Source organism: Symphalangus syndactylus, chromosome 3, assembly GCF_028878055.3.
Source record: "Symphalangus syndactylus isolate Jambi chromosome 3, NHGRI_mSymSyn1-v2.1_pri, whole genome shotgun sequence".
Classification (NCBI taxonomy): domain Eukaryota; kingdom Metazoa; phylum Chordata; class Mammalia; order Primates; family Hylobatidae; genus Symphalangus; species Symphalangus syndactylus.
Window position 1 is genome coordinate 14,780,664 of NC_072425.2, and position 19,229 is coordinate 14,799,892.

At 43.5% G+C, this 19,229-nt stretch overlaps 1 protein-coding gene across 40 annotated transcripts in view; it reads left to right on the forward strand.

Annotated features, from left to right (window-relative positions):
* FNBP1 (formin binding protein 1) overlaps positions 1-19,229 on the forward strand; it is a 161,463-nt gene that overhangs the window by 35,265 nt on the left and 106,969 nt on the right. For 39 of the 40 annotated variants that reach the window (XR_010119937.1, XR_010119928.1, XR_010119930.1 and 36 more), the window contains exon 2: positions 18,334-18,449. Coding sequence is in view for 26 of the 40 variants with exons in the window: in XM_063635840.1 (XP_063491910.1) it covers positions 18,334-18,449 (116 nt within the window). In the remaining 14 variants the exon portion in view is untranslated. Of the gene's footprint in view, positions 1-14,239; positions 14,358-18,333; positions 18,450-19,229 lie in introns of those variants that run through there. The other variant, XM_055270729.2, reaches the window with a different exon arrangement.

Below are 19,229 nucleotides of genomic sequence, written 5' to 3' on the forward strand. Positions count from 1 at the left end.
TAGCTGGGACTACAGGTGCCTGCCACCACGCCCACCTAATTTTGTTTTTGTATTTTTAGCAGAGACAGGGTTTCACCGTGTTAGCCAGAATGGTCGCTATCTCCTGACCTTGTGATCCACCTGCCTCGGCCTCCCAAGGTGCTGGGATTACAGGCGTGAGCCACCGTGCCTGGCCTAAACTTTTTAAAAAACTCTTAATTCTGATAATTTATCAGCAGACTTTTTTTTGCCTATGCTACATAATTAGTCATATCATCTTGTCTTATTGAACAACCAATTTCCCAAAATTAGGTCCATAATCCATTATCCGAAACCTTTGGGGACAACTGTGTTTTGGAATTCCAGATATTTGGGGATTTAAAAAGAAACTACAATAAATATATATTGTGTAATATTAATTAATATTTCTGCCATGAAATATATGAATAATTACACTGAGTGAGATAAATAGAGATCAACCTCAGGCGAGCTTTGTCACCAGATGAGCTAGAAAAAACTTGTTCAGGAATTTTTGATTTTTGATTTGCAAATAAGGAACCATGGGCCTGCATTAAGAGAGCCATATGACCCCTGTCCTGGTATTTAACTTGGTAAATTACTTTGAAATCCAGCCTTTGTGTCTCATTATTCCTTGCTGTCAATTTTGTTCTCTCATTTTAATTCCTATTCTGAGATTGTCAATGCCAAGTCATCAACTGTTTTTGGAATATAGAACTAAAATAAATTATATTTCATAATATTAACAGTTCGAATAACAAAGTCTTATATTTGTGTATATTATATATCATTTTTTAAAAAATAAACTATGTGGCCAGGCACGGTGGCTCACGCTTGTAATCCCAGCACTTTGGGAGGCCGAGGCGGGCGGATCACGAGGTCAGGAGATCGAGATCACAGTGAAACCCCGTCTCTACTAAAAATACAAAAAATTAGACGGGCGTGGTGGCGGGCGCCTGTAGTCCCAGCTGCTCGGAGAGGCTGAGGCAGGAGAATGGCGTGAGCCTGGGAGGCGGAGCTTGCAGTGAGCCGAGATTGCGCCACTGCACTCCAGCCTGGGCGACAGAGCAAGACTCCGTCTCAAAAAAAAAAACTATGTGAGGTTGGGAAGGATGTTCTCCCATTTGCCAGGTGAGGAAACTGAGGCTTAAGAAAAAAAAGATCTTGCCCACCATAATATGACTTGTAACTATTAGTATCAGAATTTGAACCCAGGTTTCCAGGCTCCAAGTCCAAAGCTGTTATGTTACATGCTCTTGCTCAGGAATGTTTGGGAAGATGAGATGTGGAACTTCTGAGTCTAGCTTATTGGCCTAAATGGAAGACAGTATTGGTCCATAAGGCTTTTGATTTTTCTCAAAAATTAGGTTCCTCTTCTTAGTGGGATAGGGGGCTTCCTATAGTAACAGTAAAAATCTCTTTTCAGAATGATAGATTACATCTCCAAACCTCATTAAAAATTTTTAAAACACAGGCTGTAAGGCACAAAGAAGGCTTAGAGAGAAAAAGGGATTGTATTAGTTGGTGAACACTCATCACCAGTCCTAGAAATTCCTGGCCGTGGTCTCCAAGGCCCTGACTGCTCTGGTCCCCGCCTCTCCTGCTTTCTCCCACATTCCAGGTACACTGGATATCTTCCATTTCCTTCAGCTTGCCATGTTCTTTCCTGCCTTGGGCCTTTGTACAGTCCCTTCCCTCTGCCTAGACTGTCTCTTGCTTTTCCACCTTCCTTCCATCCCTTCTGTCTGTTTGGCTTGGCTGATTTTTACTTATTCTTCTCATTTCCTCTTAGAAATCCCTCCCTCTGAAAGGCCTTCCCTAATCCCATGTCTATCTTGAGCCCCGCAAGTCTGTGCTTCTACTGCTCTTTTAGCCTAGAGTGCTCATGAGCACTCTACTGTTCCCTACTTTCATTCCAGTGCCAGTACAGAGCTTGGCTCAGAGTCAGCTCTCAATAAGAATGGTTGAATTATAGCAACATTTTGGAAGGAGACAAAAAAAAAAAAAGACCCAAAGAAAAGTGGCTTAGACAACAAGGGCACTCTATCTCACATGACAAAGAGTCCAGAGGCAGGGAAATTCCAGGTTGGTGTCTCAGTTCAGTAATAGCTGAGAAATTGTCATCAAAAAGCGAGGTGCTTTCCATCTCTGGCTCTGCCATTTCAAGCATCACAGGTAGCTATGACCACGTCAAGTAAAGAAGAGGAGGGAGCCGGGTGCAGTGGCTTATGCCGGCAATTCCAGCACTTTGGGAGGCCGAGGCAGGCAGATCACTTCAGGTTAAGAGTTGGAGACCAGCCTTTCCAACATGGTGAAACCCCATCTCTACTAAAAATACAAAAAGTATCCGGGTTTATTAGGGAGGAAACCTTTCTCAGTACGTGTTTAGTAGATATTTGCTACATCTGGTTAGCCAGGGTAATGTCACATGCCCATGTCTGTGTTGCAAGAGAGATGGAGAAAGTGATCCTGTAATAAGACAGGTGCTCTGCCAAAGGGAAGATGGGATGGGTGGGGGATAGCTGCTAGATTGTCAGCCAAGATGCTCAGACAAGAGTGTCTGTGCAAGGGATATCTCACAGAACCAGCGGCTGGATGAACAGGCCAGTCTCACAAGGTACTTAAATCGGCCAGTGGAAAGTCCACAGGTACATTTTGAACATATGGGGGTAATAATGTCTTGTGTTTGCTTTCCTCTTCATCTCTGCAGATTAGTGTTTTTTCCACTAATTTGGCATGCACACGGACAAAAATTGCCTCTTAGCAATTTTTTTTTTTTTTGAGACTGGGTCTTGCTCTGTCGCCCAGGCTGGAGTGCGGTGGCACAATCTCGGCTCACTGCAACCTCTTCCTCTTAAGTTCAATGGATTCTCTTGCCTCAGCCTCCTGAGTAGCTGGGATTACAGGTGCAGGTGTGTGCCGCCACGCCAGGCTAATTTTTGTTTTTGTTTTTGTTTTGAGACGGAGTTTTGCCCTGTCACCAGGCTGGAGTGCAGTGGCGCGATCTCGGCTCACTGCAACCTCCGCCTCCCGGGTTCAAGCGATTATCCTGCCTCAGCCTCCCGAGTAGATGGGACTACAGGCCCATACCACCACGCCCAACTAATTTTTGTATTGTTAGTAGAGAGGGGGGTTTCACCATGTTGGCCAGGATAGTCTCGATCTCTTGACCTTGTGATCCGCCCACCTTGGTCTCCCGAAGTGCTAGAATTACAGGCATGAGCCATCGCGCCCAGCCATTTTTTTTTTAATTTTTAGTAGAAATGAGGTTTAGTAGAGATGACCATGTTGGCCAGGCTGGTCTCAAACTCCTGACCTCAAGTGATCCGCTCGCCTCGGCCTCCCAAAGTGCTAGGATTATAGGCATAAGCCACCACGTCCGGCCCCTCTTAGCAATTTTTACCTTTTAGCTCTAGCACCTATTCCCCCATAGAGTTTTTCATGCAAGTCCTTGAGTCAGATGCTCAACTATGGCAGTGGGGTTGAGAAGTGGGATCCCTTCTCTTAGAAAGGAACATCACCTATGTGTTTGCAGAGCCATCTTAAAGCAGGAAGTGAGTTAATTGGCAAGTATTTTAGTGGAAAATCTTTTTCATTGGTGTTAACTAAGTTTCAGATGCCAGGGCCTTAAACATTTTTTTCCTGTAATATTTTTGTAATATTTTGCACCCACTCTACCACTGCCCCCTCCAACTTGGAAATATTTATAGAGTTTAGAAATAAGTCAGGACTTTAAAAATCTGGCTTTTTCTTCTCATTAATAATTTAGCTTGTATACTTCTTTCTTCTTTAGTCTTTGGATTGCATTCAAAGTTCTCCCTGGTATTTAGAGTCTGATTTCTTTCTCTCTCTATCACCCTCTTTTCTTCCTTTCCTGGGTCGGTCTTGAACTTGTTTTCTCGGGGAGAGAATCACCTATGGAGACTAGTATGGGATGTTTGAGAGGCACAGTTGGTTTTCCAGAGCCGAAAAGAATGCAGGACAGCTAGAGGCGGGGAAGCTGGTTGAACCTTTGCACCTGCTGATTGATCAAGCTTGGGAGAGATCAATTCATATTTAGACAGCCTTTGTCGTCCAATCTCTGCATAGAAATCAGGAAATAAACCAGAAGATTCCGTTTTCAGGTTGAAGCCAGACACTAAGGGGCTTGACTAAGCTCCTCTTGCTTACAATAAAATGGAGCATTTTTTAAATTATAAAGAGCAAGATTTTGCTTTCTGAGGTTAACGTCGATCTTTTATAAGTGTTGATGCAGCCCAACACAGTTACAATTTATATCCATCCTTCTAAGACTAATTTTATAACTTCATTATCCCTAATACTTTTCCTCTTCAAATTATTTGACAATACCTATCTGGAGGAGTAATTTTTAAACTATTTAAAAAATTAGGTGGCTTTTTCGGTTTGTTTTTTGAGACAGAGTCTCACTCTGTTGCCCAGGCTGGAGTGCAATGGCACAATCTGGCTCACTGCAGCCTCCACCTCCCCGGGCCCAGGTCATCCTCCCACCTCAGCCTCCCAAGTAGTGGGACCCACAGGCGCATGACACCACACCCAGCTAATTTTTATTTTTATTTTTTGTACAGACTGGGTCTCGCCATGTTGCCCAGGCTGGTCTCGAACTCCTGGGCTCAAGTGATCCTCTCATTCAGCCTCCCCAAGTGCTGGGATTATAGGCATTGAGCCACGATGCCCAGGAGAAATTAGGTTGTTTTTTTTTAATGAAAAAAAGTAAGCAGTTTAATTTTTTTTTTTTTTTTTTGAGACAGAGTCTTACTCTGTCACCCAAGCTGGAGTGCAGTGGTGCGATCTCGGCTCACTGCAACCTCCACCTCCCAGGTTCAAGTTCCTGAGTAGCCGGGATTACAGGCGCTCGCCACCATACTCAGCTAATTTTTGTATTTTTAGTAGAGACGGGGTTTTGCCATTTTGGCTGGGCTGGTCTCGAATTCCTGACCTCAGATGATCCAGCCACCTGGGCCCCCCAAAGTGTTGGGATTACAGGCGTGAGCCACCACGCTGGCCTGAAAATCTTATTTTTTACAGTGTCTTTCACTCAGCATCTTTGGGGCAGTTAGAGATGTTTCTTTTTGTTTCTTGCTTTTACTGCATCCATAGAAACAGAGAGGAACTAAGAGTGACTAAGGTGTTCTAAGAACGTCAAAATAGGCTAGAAGTTTATTGCTGCTTCTTAAAGGGATACATTCCATAGCAGTTTCCCCTCCTAATCTCATCTGCTCAGACTCTAGCACAGTCAAAATTCTGGTACTTTTTCTACAGGTTACGATTTTCCCCTTTCTCTTCATTTCAGAACACATTTGGCTCAGAGCACCGCTGCATTCATTAGTCCTGAGGCTTCTACTTTCTGAGCCCTTCCATTTGTTGCACATCCAACAACAGCCTCCTTAATGCCCTTTTACACAATATAATTATTGTTATAAAAATATGGAAATGCAACTTTTTGTACTCTGTGTGTCTTTCTGCATTCTTTTTTGTTTGTTTGTTTTTGTTTTTTTTTGACAGGATCTCACTCTGTTGCCCAGGCTGGAATGCAGTGATGTGGTCACAGCTGTCTGTAGCCTTGACCTCCCAGGCTCAAGTGATCCTTCCACCTCAGCCTCCTGGGTAGCTGAGACTATAGGCGTGCGCCACCACATGCAGCTAACTTTGTGTGTTTTTTTTGTTTGTTTGTTTGTTTGCAGAGATGAGAGTCTTGCTATGTTGCCGAGGCTAGTCTCAAACTCCTGGGCCCAAATGATCCTCCTTCCTCAGCCTCCCAAAGTGCTGGTATTACAGGCATGAGCCGCCACACCCGGCCTCCACATTCTTTATATCACTAACTTCATCCATATGCAGCTGCCTCCTAAACTTCAGCTAAGTTTTATTTTTTTAACCCACACATATATTTTTATCTTATGTTTGCTTACGTTCTTATCTCTTGTGTTTAGAATGCAACTAGAAAGAGCCGTGAACGTAGTATTTTCATTTCTACAACAGAAACAGACTCCTTAGTGTTTTCATGTCTACAACGGAAACAGACTTATGACTAATTATAACAATTAAGCCTAAGTCTGTACCTATTTTTATTTTATTTACTTATTTGAGACGAAGTTTTCCTCTGTCGCCCAGGGTGGAGTGCAGTGGCACCATCTCGTCTCACTGCAACCTCTGCTTCCCAGGTTCAAGTGATTCTCCTGCCTCAGCCTCCCAAGTAGCTGGGATTACAGGTGCCCGCCACCATGCTTGGCTAGTTTTTTTGTTTTGTTTTGTTTTGTTTCTTTCTGAGACAGAGTCTCACTCTGTCACCAGGCTGCAGTGCAGTGGCACAATCTCAGCTCACTGCAACCTCCGCCTCCCGGGTTCAAGTGATTCTCCTGCCTCTGCCTCTGGAGTAGCTGGGACTACAGGCCTGTGCCACCATGCCCAACTAATTTTTGTATTTTTAGTAGAGACGGGGTTTCACCATGTTGGTCAGGATGGATTTTTTTTGTATTTTTAGTAGAGACGGGGTTTCACCATATTGGCCAGGCTGGTATCAAACTGCTGACCTCAAGTGATCCACCCGCCTTGGCCTCCCAAAGTGCTAGGATTACAGGTGTGAGCCATCATACCCAGCCTGTACCTGTTTTTAATGGCAAATTGTAGAATTGCATTTTAATGAGATTTGGATTCAGTAAGACCTTTCATTTTGTGTGCTTTTCCTTTCTAATTAAAATCTGTTATACTAACTTGAATGTACAACTAGGGCACTGTGGTGTTGGAGCCCCTTTTTGTCAGTTACCTCACAGGCTCCTGCTATAGGAGACATATTCAACCCAGGGAGCACAGCACCCTAATTCAAAACCCAGCTTCAGAAACAGCAGATGAATATATGATTTTGTGGAATCTGCATCTACTCCTATTGTCAAAACATAAGGTATCTGTGATCCTTGAAATAAACCTTCTATTCCTAAGTCACCATAGTGTTTGGAAGAAAAACAACAAAAGAAAAAAACAAATAAATCTTCTAATTCTGCCTTTCAAATTTAATTTATTCTTTTTGTGGGCAAGCAATGAAGTCACTTTGGGTAATCCTTTTTCATCACTTTTAGGTTGAGAAATATATTTGAGTATTTCTGCTTTTAATATTCTCAATCTGGCAGGGCACGGTGGCTCACGCCTGTAAGCCCAGCACTTTGGGGGCTGAGGTGGGCAGATCACAAGGTCAGGAGATCAAGACCATCCTTGCTAACACGGTGAAATCCTATCTCTACTAAAAATACAAAAAATTATCCGGGTGTGGTGGCAGGCGTCTGTAGTCCCAGCTACTCGGGAGGCTGAGGCAGGAGAATCGCTTGAACCCAAGAGGCGGAGGTCACAGTGAGCTGAGATCACACCACTGCACTCCAGCCTGTGCAACAGAGTGAGACTCCGTCTCAAAAAAAAAAAAAAAAAAATCTCAATTTGTCTATGGAAATTAATTTAAATCTTTGTTAAAAGCTCAATAAGTTAATTTCAGGTGGTATTTGTGATGGCACATTTTTGTTTGTAAAGTTTTTTTTTTTCTTTTTTGAGACAGAGTCTGGCTGTGTCACCCAGGCTAGAGTGTAGTGGTGCAATCTCAGCTCACTGCAACCTCCACCTCCCTGGTTCAAGTGATTCTCCTGCCTCAGCCTCCTGAGTAGCTGGGATTACAGGTGCAGGCCATCATGCCCAGCTTTTTTTTTTGAGACAGTCTTGCTGTGTCGCCCAGGCTGGAGTACAATGGCACCATCTTGTCTCACTGCAACCTCCACCTCCTGGGTTCAAGCGATTCTCCTGCTTCAGCCTCCCAAGTAGCTGGGACTACAGGTGCCTGCCACCATGCCCGGCTAATTTTTGTGTTTTTAGTAGAGACAGGGTTTCACCATGTTGGCCAGGCTGGTCTTGAACTCCTGACCTCAGGTGATCCAACCACCTCAGCCTCCCAAAGTGCTGGGATTACAGGCGTGAGCCACCACGCCCGACCTGTAAAGTTTTATAAAACTTTCTATGTTTCTGTAAGTGCAGCTTCTTTAATATTCAGAACCAAATTGATTTTTTAAAACATTTTAAATGGATATTTTCTTACAGTTACTCTTTGAGTAAATCTATATTCCCTCTGACACATTTTCCTCTGCAGTTTGAGGAAGCTAATGCTAGTAAAATCATCCTAAGGGATTCTGTTTAAACAGAGCCATTTAAGTCCTGCTTCTTAAAATGCCCAAGTCCTCAGGAAGGTGAATTTATCAAAAACTGGAGTATCCAAAAATAGCAGTCTAGACAGCACAGACCAAAGTAGTCTCAGTAGTGTGGAGGAGATCATTCCCTTCACTGGGTGAGTAATTCACTGCAGAAGGAGAGATTTGCTTGTAGAGGAGGACTGGCCTCAGGACCCCCTTTCCTGGAGTCTGTGCCACTTACATAGGTAATTTTAGCAACTTAGTCTCTTAATAGATTGGCCTATTCCAGGGATTTTGAATTAATGTTGGTTTAGTACACTTTTTTTTTCTTTCTTTTTTTTTTTTTTGAGACGGAGTCTTGCTCTGTCGCCCAGGCTGGAGTGCAGTGGCGCGATCTCGGCTCACTGCAAGCTCCGCCTCCCGGGTTCACGCCATTCTCCTGCCTCAGCCTCTCCGAGTAGCTGGGACTACAGGCGCCCGCCACCACGCCCGGCTAATTTTTTGTATTTTTAGTAGAGACGGGGTTTCACCGTGGTCTCGATCTCCTGACCTCGTGATCCGCCCGCCTCGGCCTCCCAAAGTGCTGGGATTACAAGCGTGAGCCACCGTGCCCGGCCTACACTTTTTTTTTTCGAGATGGAGTCTTGCTCTGTCATCCAGGCTGGAGTACAGTGGCGCGATCTTGGCTCACTGCAATATCTACGTCCCAGGTTCAAGCGATTCTCCTGCCTCAGCCTCCAGAGTAGTCGAGATTACAGGCGTGAGCCACTGTGCTCAGCCAGTTTAGTACACTTTTTAATTACAGGAAAACACCGTATTAAAGTTGACCTAGACTTTGGAGGAAAATTTCCTTTTGGATGACTTGGGTCTCCTCATCTCAAAGTAAATAGCTTTCCTGAATGTAGTTCCTGTGACAACTCTTTTGCATAATTTGAAAAAAAAAAAATAGGTTACAGAAGACTACTTTTTTTTCTTTGAGGCGGAGTTTCACTCTGTCGCCCAGGCTGGAGTGCAGAGGTGCGATCTCGGCTCACTGCAAGCTCCACCTCCCGGGTTCACGCCATCCTCCTGCCTCAGCCTCCCGAGTAGCTGGGACTACAGGCACCTGCCTCCATGCCCAGTTAATTTTTTGTATTTTTAGTAGAGACGGGGTTTCACCGTGTTAGCCAGGATGGTCTTGATCTCCTGGCCTCGTGATCCACCTGTCTCGGCCTCCCAAAGTGCTGGAATTACAGGGGTGAGCCACCGTGCCTGGCCAAGACTACTTTTTTGTTAGTTTTTGTTTGTTTTTTGAGACAGAGTCTCGCTCTGTTGCCCAGGCTGGAGTGCAGTAATGAAATCTCGGCTCACTGCAGCCTCCACCTCCCAGGTTGAAGCGATTCTCCCGCTTCAGCCTCCCGAGTAGCTGGGATTACAGGTGTGTACCACCACTCCCGGCTCATTTTTTGTAGTTTTAATAGAGACAGGGTTTCGTCACGTTGGCCAGGCAGGTCTTGAACTTCTGACCTAAAGTGATCCGCTGGCCTCAGCCTCCCTAACTGCTGAGATTACAGGCATAAGTCACCACCCCCAGCCAGCGACTACTTGAATAATAAGCAAGAATAGTCGTTATCCATTGACCTAGAGATACCAGTCTTAACACCAGTTGTTGGGTTTGGTTTGGTTTGGTTTTTGAGACGGAGTCTCACTCTGTTGCCCAGGGTGGAATACAGTGGCATGATCTCAGCTCCACAACCTCCACCTCCCGGGTTCAAGCAGTCCTCCTGCTGGGATTACAGGCACGTGCCACCATACCCAGCTAATGTTTGTATTTTTAGTAGAGATGGGGTTTCAATATGTTGGCCAGGCTGGTCTTGAACTCCTCACCTCGTGTTCCACCTGCCTTGGCCTCCCAAAGTACTGGGATTACAGGTGTGAGCCACATGTGCCCAGCCGATTTTTGGGTTTTTATTACAGATTTGTGAAGGCAAGATTTTTTTTTTTGAACTTATGTAGATATAATGACCCAAACCAATGCCATAGCCCATGCTTATTGTAACTTAATCAGAGTATGGTACCTAAAAGCAGACCTGAAAATAATTGTAAAATATGGCAATTGCATATTGATTAACACAATAACACTTTCTTCATTCAACTCTTCAGTTTATTCAGCGTCTCATAGCTAACAGCACCTGGCACACACCTTTGGTTGGTTTGAATTCAAGGAGCAGTGTGAGGTCAAGGTCAAGGGGGAGTGTAAGGTCAAGGTGAAGTGTCATGTTGGGTGAGTGCTTCATCGAGGTTCCTGAAAGGTACCATCAGGTTGTAACCAACAGCTTGGAAACATCCATTTGTAGTCCTCACGGCAATCTTAGAGTGAATAGTTAAAAGTATGGGTTATAGTCTGTTTAGTGGTGCTTATACAGGAGTGTCCAGGCTAGGTAATTAATAAAGAAAAAAATATTTGTTTGGCTTATAATTCTGATGTCTGGAAAAGTTCAAGATAAGGCACCTGCATCCAGAAAGGGCCACAGGTTGCTCTATTCATAGTAGAAGGTGAAGAGGAGCCTGCATGGCAGAGGTCACGTGGCCAGAGAGGGCGCAATAGAGAGGGGGGAGGTGCTGGGCTCTTTCTAACAACCAGCTCTGGCCAGGACTAGTAGAGCAAGAACTCACCCATTACGTCAAGGACGGCACCAAGGTATTCATGAAGAATCTGCCCCCATGACCCAAGGCCTCCCATTAGGCCCCACCTTCGACATTGGGGATCAAATTTCAACATGAAGTTTGAGGGGGACAGACATCCAAACTATAGCAGTATGTGTACACAGTATGCACCTATAAAATAAACATTATTTTCTATTAGGTTATTACCTAAGTTTCTTAATGTTTAGAATGTGCAACTTTGAAATATAAATTTTATTTTATTTATTTTTTTAGATGGAGTCTTGCTTTGTTGCCTAGGCTGGAGTGCAATGGCGCGATCTCGGCTCACTGCAACCTCCGCAGGTTCAAGTGATTCTCCTGCCTCAGCCTCCCGAGTAGCTAGGATTATAGGCATGGGCCTCCATGCCTGGCTTTTTTTTTTTTTTTTTTGAGGCAGAAGTCTTACTCTGTTGCCCAGGATGGAGTGCAGTGGCGTGATCTCAGTTCACTGCAACCTCTGCCTCCAAGGTTCAAATGATTCTCCCGCCTCAGCATCCCGAGTAGCTGGGATTCCAGGCGCCCACCATCATGCCTGGCTAATTTTTTTTTTTTTTGTATTTTTGTAGAGTTGGGGTTTCACCATGTTGGCCAGGCTGGCCTTGAACTCCTGACCTCAGGTGATCTGCCTGCCTTGGCCTCCCAAAATGCTGGGATTATAGCCGTGAGCCACCATGCCCGGCTAGGAAGAAATTTTTGTATTTTTAGTAGAGTTGGGGTTTCACCGTGTTGGCCAGGCTGGTCTCGAACTCCTGACCTCAGGTGAGCTGCCTGCCTCAGCCTCCCAAAGTGCTAGGATTACAGGACTGAGCCACCACACCCAACCTGAAATAGAAATTTTAGCGTATATGTTATATGATAGTGGTTCTCAAAGTGTGGTCCCTGGACCTCTGGAGGTTCCTGAAACTTTCTCATGGAGTTTACAAAGTCAAAACTATTTTAATAAGAATTGTCTTTTTAACCGTGTTGACATTTGCACCAATGTTACAAAAGAAATGGTGGGTAAAACTGATGCTTTAGTGTCAGTTGAATCAAGGCTGTGGCTCCAAATTGCACTGGTAACTACTATATTCTTCACCATTAACTGTTTGGTTTTTTTTTTTTTTTTTTTTTTTTTGAGATGGAGTCTCTCACTGTCGCCTGAGCTGGACTCATTGCAACCTCCACCTCCCAGGTTCAAGCGATTCTCCCGTCTCAGTCTCCCGAGTAGCTGTTATTACAGGCGACTGCCACCACACCTGGCTAATTTTTTGTATTTTTATTAGAGATGGGGTTTCACCATGTTGACCAGGCTGGTCTCGAGCTCCTGACCTTGTCATCCGCCTGACTCGGCCTCTCAAAGTGCTGGGATTACAGGCGTGAGCCACCACACCCAGCCCACCATTAGCTGTTTTAAAAAATTTCAGTTTTACTTGAAAATGTTCTTAATGAAACAGTGAAGATTATTCATTTTACTAAATCTCAAACCCTTGAAGATACATCTTTTTAATAGTATGTATAGTAAGATGAGAAGCACTTTAGTGCAGACTAAAATACATGATCCTGAGTTGTAAGTTGAACTAGCTGCTTTTTTCATGAACACCATTTTTACTTCAAAGAATGATTGACAGACAAACTTTTGAGTATCTGGCAAACATTTTCTCAAAAATAAATGAAGTGAGCCTGTCACTTCAGGGAAACAGCTGGCAATGTTTGTTGCCAATGATAAAATTCTAGCTTTAAAGTGAAAATTAGAACTTGGGGAAATTGTTTTTCCACTGTGAGTTTGACAGCTTCCAAATATTAAAGACTCATCAGAAATGATGAGATTGGTACTGATATAAACAAATGTGATTCAAAAAAAATATTTTACAAGAAATGTTTCAACAGTTGGAAGATCTGCATATATCAATGATATAATATTTTCTTTTTTTCTTTTTTCTTTTGTTTTTGAGATGGAGTCTCGCTCCATCACCCAGGCTAGAGTGCTGTGGTGTAATCTCAGCTCAGTGGAGATCTGCAACCTCCCCTTCCCGGGTTCAAACGATTCTCCTGCCTCAGCCTCCCGAGTAGCTGGGATTACAGGTGCCCGCCACCACACCCAGCTAATTTTTGTATTTTTAGTAGAGACGGGGTTTCACCATGTTAGCCAGGCTGGTCTCCAACTCCTAACCTCAGACGACCCACCCACTTCCGCCTCCCAAAGTGCTGGGATTACAGGTGTGGGCCACCATGCCCGGCTGAGATAATATTTTCTGAATGATCAATGAGTAATTTACATGATCATATACAGGTAAAAGATCCATTCAAAATGTAAGGTGGACCAGTGGATCTTACTGTAGCTGAGTTGGAAACTGCATCTCTCTGATTTCAGATTTCATATTGCAACTAGCCTTTGAGAAGCTATGATTTGTCAAGTTTTGGTGTGGTATCAAAGGAAAATGTCTGCACTGATCTAAAAAGGGCCTTGAAGTATCCTTTGTTTTCTAGCTATGTATCTGTGTGAAGTTGTATTTTTTTCACATATTTCAACCAAAGTAAAGAATCGTAATAGATTGAATGCAGAAGCCTCTGTGATAATCCAGCTGTCTTCTATTAAGGCGGACATTAAAGAGATTTGCAAAAATGTAACACGGTGCCATTCTTCTTACTGTTTTGTTTTGGAAAGTACAGTTTTAAAAAACATGCTCTTTCCATTAACATGTAATGGTAATGGGTTTGTTTTCTTTTAAAATGAATAAATACCTTTAAAAATCTCTCCATTTTAAATTTCTGGTTGAGTAAATATTGATAGATGTAACTCACACAAAAGCTCTTTGGGATTCTCAATGATTTTTGTTTGTTTGTTTGAGACAGAGTCTCACTCACTCTGTCGCCCCAAGCTGGAGTGCAGTGGCGCAATCTCCACTCACTGCAACCTCTCCCTCCCGGGTTCAAGTGATTCTCATGCCTCAGCCTCCCGAGTAGCTGGGACTACAGGTGTGTGCCACCATGCCTGGCTACTTTTTGTTTTTCTTTTGTAGAGATGAGGTTTCACCATGTTGGCCAGGCTGGTCTTGAACTCCTGTTCTCAAGTGATCCACCCACCTTGGCCTCCTAAAATGCTGGGATTATAGGCATGAGCCACTGTGGCTGGCTGGTTCTCAATGATTTTTAGGAGGTCAAAGGGGTCCCCAGAACCACTGTGATGTGACATCAGGCAGGAAGGGATGCAGTTTTGATGACACCATCCCCAAAGTAGCAAAGGCTGTTTTTAAAGAACCATTTATAATATTTGCTCACAAAGGAGTCCTTTTAAGATTTGGATTTTTTTTTCCCATTAACTTTTCCACATTTTAGTCAAGAATGTAAGTGGGTTGATTAGTTTTTCATCTGTCTTGAATTTTCTTCTAGCTGCTGTCAAGTCAGTGCTGCAGCAGTTCATGTGACAGCAAGAGCGTGGGGGCATCCTCAGGTTTCATAGAGCATCAAAAGAACCCTGCTATAGTCACAAACAAGCACCAGCTCATTTGTTACTGAGTAAGGTTTTTATTATTAAGATCTTCTATCTTATTTGGGCTCTGTCATCTTGGTAAACGCTTTATTATAGCTTATAGAATGGTCCTGAATACAGATAACTTTATGGAAAACATTGTTGGATTGAGGCCAGTAATTTTTAAGGTGGACTCAATTCAAATGTAGATGGGCTTTTTCTGTTGTTTTTAAGGGCTTTGGTATCGGAAGCTGTTGCTTTGTATAGTATACATCAGTTTGAATGCAAAGTGATATGTTGGGAGAAAATCTGTAGTCAGGTTGTTAATAGGCCAAGAATGAAACCTAAGAGCATATCCTCTTAGCAAGTTTTCAAGGTGGCACCTATGACTGCTGAAAACAATCAAGGCTTTGGAGATGAAGGGAACTCATACTGGAGATGATGGGAAATCATACAGGGAGAGGGCTTTTTTTTTTTTTTTTTGAGATGGTGTTTTGCTCGTTTTTACCAGGCTGGAGTGCAATGGCCACATCTTGGCTCACTGCAACCTCTGCCTCCTGGGCTTGAGTGATTCTCCTGCCTCAGCCTCCCAAGTAGCTGGGATTATAGGCGTGCGCCACCACGCCCAGCTAATTTTGTATTTTTAGTAGAGACAGGGTTTTACCATGTTGGCCAGGCTGGTCTCAAACTCCTGACCTCAGGTCTCAAACTCGTGATCCTCCCGCCTCAGCCTCCCAAAGTGCTGGGATTACAGGCGTGAGCCACCGCGCCCTGCTATCTTTTTTTTTTTTTTTTTTTTGAGACAGAGTCTCTGTCTTTCGCCCAGGCTGGAGTGCAGTGGTACAATCTCGGCTCATTGCAACCTCCGTCTCCTGAGTTCAGTGGATTCTTCTGTCTCAGCCTCCTGAGTAGCTTGGATTACAGGTGCATGCCACCATACCTGGCTAATTTTTGTATTTTTAGTAGAGATGAGGTTTAGTAAAGATGACTATGTTGGCCAGGCTAGTCTCAAACTCCTGACCTCAAGTGATCCGCCCACTATGGCCTCCCAAAGTGCTGGAATTTTGGATGTGACCCACCGTGCCCAGCTGGGAGAGGGCTTTTAAATAAAGGAAAGGGTGTTTATGTTTTTGGTTTTTGTTTTTTGAGACAGGGTCTTGCTTTGATGCTCAGGCTGGAGTGCAGTAGCCTGATCATGACTCACTGCAGCCTCGAACTCCTGGGCTCAAGTGATCCTCCTGCTTCAGCCTCCCTAGTAGCTGGGACTACAGGCATGTGCCATGATGCCCTGATAATTGTTAATCATTTTAAAAATAAATATGATTACTGTGAAACTAGATCCACAAAGGGTTACTGATGAGCAGAGGGCTTCGATGAAGTCGTGCTCTCAATTTGTAAGAATGATTTGTAATCATAGCTTGAGTTGTGTGTATATTTGTTCTCTCAAGTAGTTTAAAGGATCTGCAGTCTCGTTTATACTATTAGCTTACTTGATGACTCTTGACTTTATAGATAACATAATCTAGTGTTTCTTAAACTGAAATCTAGGGGTTTGTGGAATATATGTTATTGAGGACCAAGAATCAACTTTAAATGTTAAAAATTATTAGTCATAAAGACAAACATTTTGCACTGATTTTTTTATCATTTTGTATTTAATTTTTTGAGACATAGTCTCATTCTGTCACCCATGCTGGAGTACGGTGGCATGATGTTGGCTCACTGCAACCTCCACCTCCTGGGTTCAAACAATTCTCCTGCCTCCCTCAGACTCCTGAGTAGCTGGGATTACAGGTGCCCACCATGATGTCCGGCTACTTTGTATTTTTAGTAGAGATGGGATTTCACCATGTTGTCCAGGCTGGTTTCAAACTCCTAGCCTCAAGTGATCCACCCGCCTTGGCCTCCCAAAGTGCTGGGATTACAAGCGTGAGCCACCTCACCCGGCCAAAATCTCAATTATATCTCAATAAAGTGGTTTTTAAAAAAAACAGGCCGGCCAGAGGCAGTGGCTCACGCTTGTAATCCCAGCACTTCGGGAGGCCAAGGCAGGAGGATCACTTGAGCCCAGGAATTCAAGACCAGCCTGGGCATCATAGTGAGTACTCCTCTCTATAAAAAATACAAAAATTAGTGAAGGCATGGTGGCGAGTGCCAATAGTCCCACTTACTCAGGAGGCTGAAGTGGGAGGATCACTTGAGCCTGTGAGGCAGCAGCAAGCTGAGATCGCACTACTGCACTCCATCCTGGGGGAAAGAGCATGACTGTCTCAAAACCAACCAACCAACAAACAAAAACAGTCTGAAATAAGACACTGAATGTATACTGTTAGATTGCACAAGCGTAGGATTAAACACTAGCTTTATATTTTTATATTTGAGTTGGCACTTCCCCATTTCGCGTGATCCTCATGACTGATTTGTGAAATTAGGAAATTAGATTATAGCTGCGTCTTACAGGCAAATGACTAAAACTTGAAACATTTCGGGGCCTGTCTCTGTGACATCCCTTTGTTGGGGCTAGAACCCTCATTTGTGACTGTTACCTCTCAGGAGGCAGCAAATGTTCCATGGAGAATTCCATTTCCACTGAAATTCTCTCTCCCCTGTGATGTGCTCATGCCCTCTCTGGCTTGCCCCCTTAGTCCTTTCTGGGCTCTGCTTCCTGGGCCAGGCCCTCTTTGCTAATTCTGTGCATCCTTGCTGTCGTCTTTGGTGTTCTGATCCTCGGCTGTTGCTTCAGATCCGCCTACTCACTCGCTGCCCTTCTTGAGTTCTAAATCCTTCTGTGTTTCCAGTTCTCTTCTGGACATGCCAGTCCCTCATTCAACATATCAAAACGACATTTAATTTTCACCCCAAACTGTAGCTCTTTCTTATCTGGATCATCTGTTTAATTCCGGGAAGCAGAACCTGAAAGTCACTCTGGAATCCTCCCTCCCCCTCATACCCTTCGCAGCCTCCACATCCAGTCGGCCACTCACACACTAGTTGATTGTGTTTGTTAAATGTCCCTAGAATTCTTCCCTTCTGTGCCTATTTTGTCTCATCTAGACTGTTGGAGCCATTTCCTGGCTTCCTCTCCCAAGTCCTCTTGTGCCTGCTGGAGAGTCTAAACTCCTAAGCTCATCCTTCAAGGCCTTGGGTGATCTAGCCCTGGGCTGTCTCTCGTTTCATCACTCGCCAGCTCCAGTTCCCTTCTGTCCCACCCACCTCTACCTTGCACTCAAAGACAAATTCACCCGATTGCTGGATATCTTCGTGTCTTTGCATTAGCTGTTGCTAGCATACCTGTCCCCTCTCATTCTTCATTTGCGGGGGATAGAGTCATGCTCTTACACTGCTGGAGTGCAGTGGTACAACACCATGCCCGGCTAATTTTTAAAATTTTTTTTGTAGAGATGGGTTCTCACTGTGTTATCCAGGCTCCCTCTCGTTCTTCCAGACCGGAAACCCCAAGGCACGATGCAAACTCAGGCTGTATTTTTGTTCATTTTGGTTCCCCAGCTCCAGGCCCTGTTGCTGGCTCACAATGTGGGTTTGGTGTATGTTTGAAAGAATAAGTGTTTTATTTTAATCATTTGAAGAAAGCAAAATTTTGTAACACTTCCCCCCAGTTCCTCGGCTCAGATTCAATCAGCTGTTTTGAATGATTACCCAGAGGTAACAGTTAAGGTGCAAACCATGTGTGGCTGCATTTGTATGTGTTTCACCTGTCGGTTTTTGGCATCTGGGAATGACATTTTTCTTTGCACTGAGACATCAGTTATATCTAAAAACTATGTTTCTAAAAGGAATAGGAAATATGAACGAATAGGTCAGAGTTCAGTACTCCAGGCAGTTTTCATACCAAATTTGGTAATGTTGATTTAAAATGGCTCAACAAAAAAGCACCCCAAGTATAATCATGGAAAATATTAGTACTACTTTGTATGTAGTAATATGTTGTTAAGACAATTATTCATTGAAATTATGTTAATCACAAGGAAAGACCATAACTTCTCTCTTGGTTTATTTTAACAGGATCAGTTTGACAACTTAGAAAAACACACACAGTGGGGAATTGATATTCTTGAGAAATATATCAAGTTTGTGAAAGAAAGGACAGAGATTGAACTCAGCTATGCAAAGCAACTCAGGTAAGTCGATATTGAAAAAGGTTATTTGTTAACTGCAAAATGATATAAGGATAACGTATATTCTCATTTTATAGTATAAATGTATATTTTAAATATTTTTATGTAAGGTAATATTTCAATAGAAGTGATTGTTTTTCATACAGAAAATTTTCATAGAACATTAAAAATAAAAGCTAAATTACTGCTTTAAGACCCAGTTTTTTTTTTTTCAACAAGATATTTGCTGAGTTTTGGAGCAGCTTATTTTTCAGTAAACTTTTTATTGAAATATATTAATAACATATGTACAGAGAAGTACACAAATCATAAGTGTGCAGCTCCATGAATTTTGACAGTGTGAACACACTCATGTAACCGGGCACCCAGGTCAAGAAACAGAAAGACCAGCCTGGAAGGCCCCTTGGCCCCCTCCAGCTCCCCACTCTCCCCCCGGCGGTAACCACTCTCCTGACTTCTAACCACATGGATTACTAGTGCCCACTTTTGCACTTTACATGAGTGGAATCATTTGGTATTCATTCTTGTGTATCTGGCTTCTTTTGTTCTATATTACGTTTGTGAGATTTACCATGTGGTAGCATGTGGTGGGAGTCTGCTTATTTTCATTGCTGTTGAGTATTTTGGTCTGTGAATGCACCAGAACTCATCCGTTCTACTGACTAGGTGTTTGGTTGTTTCCAATTTAGGCTATAATGAGTAGCACTCCAGTGAGCATTGTTGTACAAGGCTTTTTGTGTGTATCTGAACACATTTCCTAGGATCTACGTAGGCATCTAATTG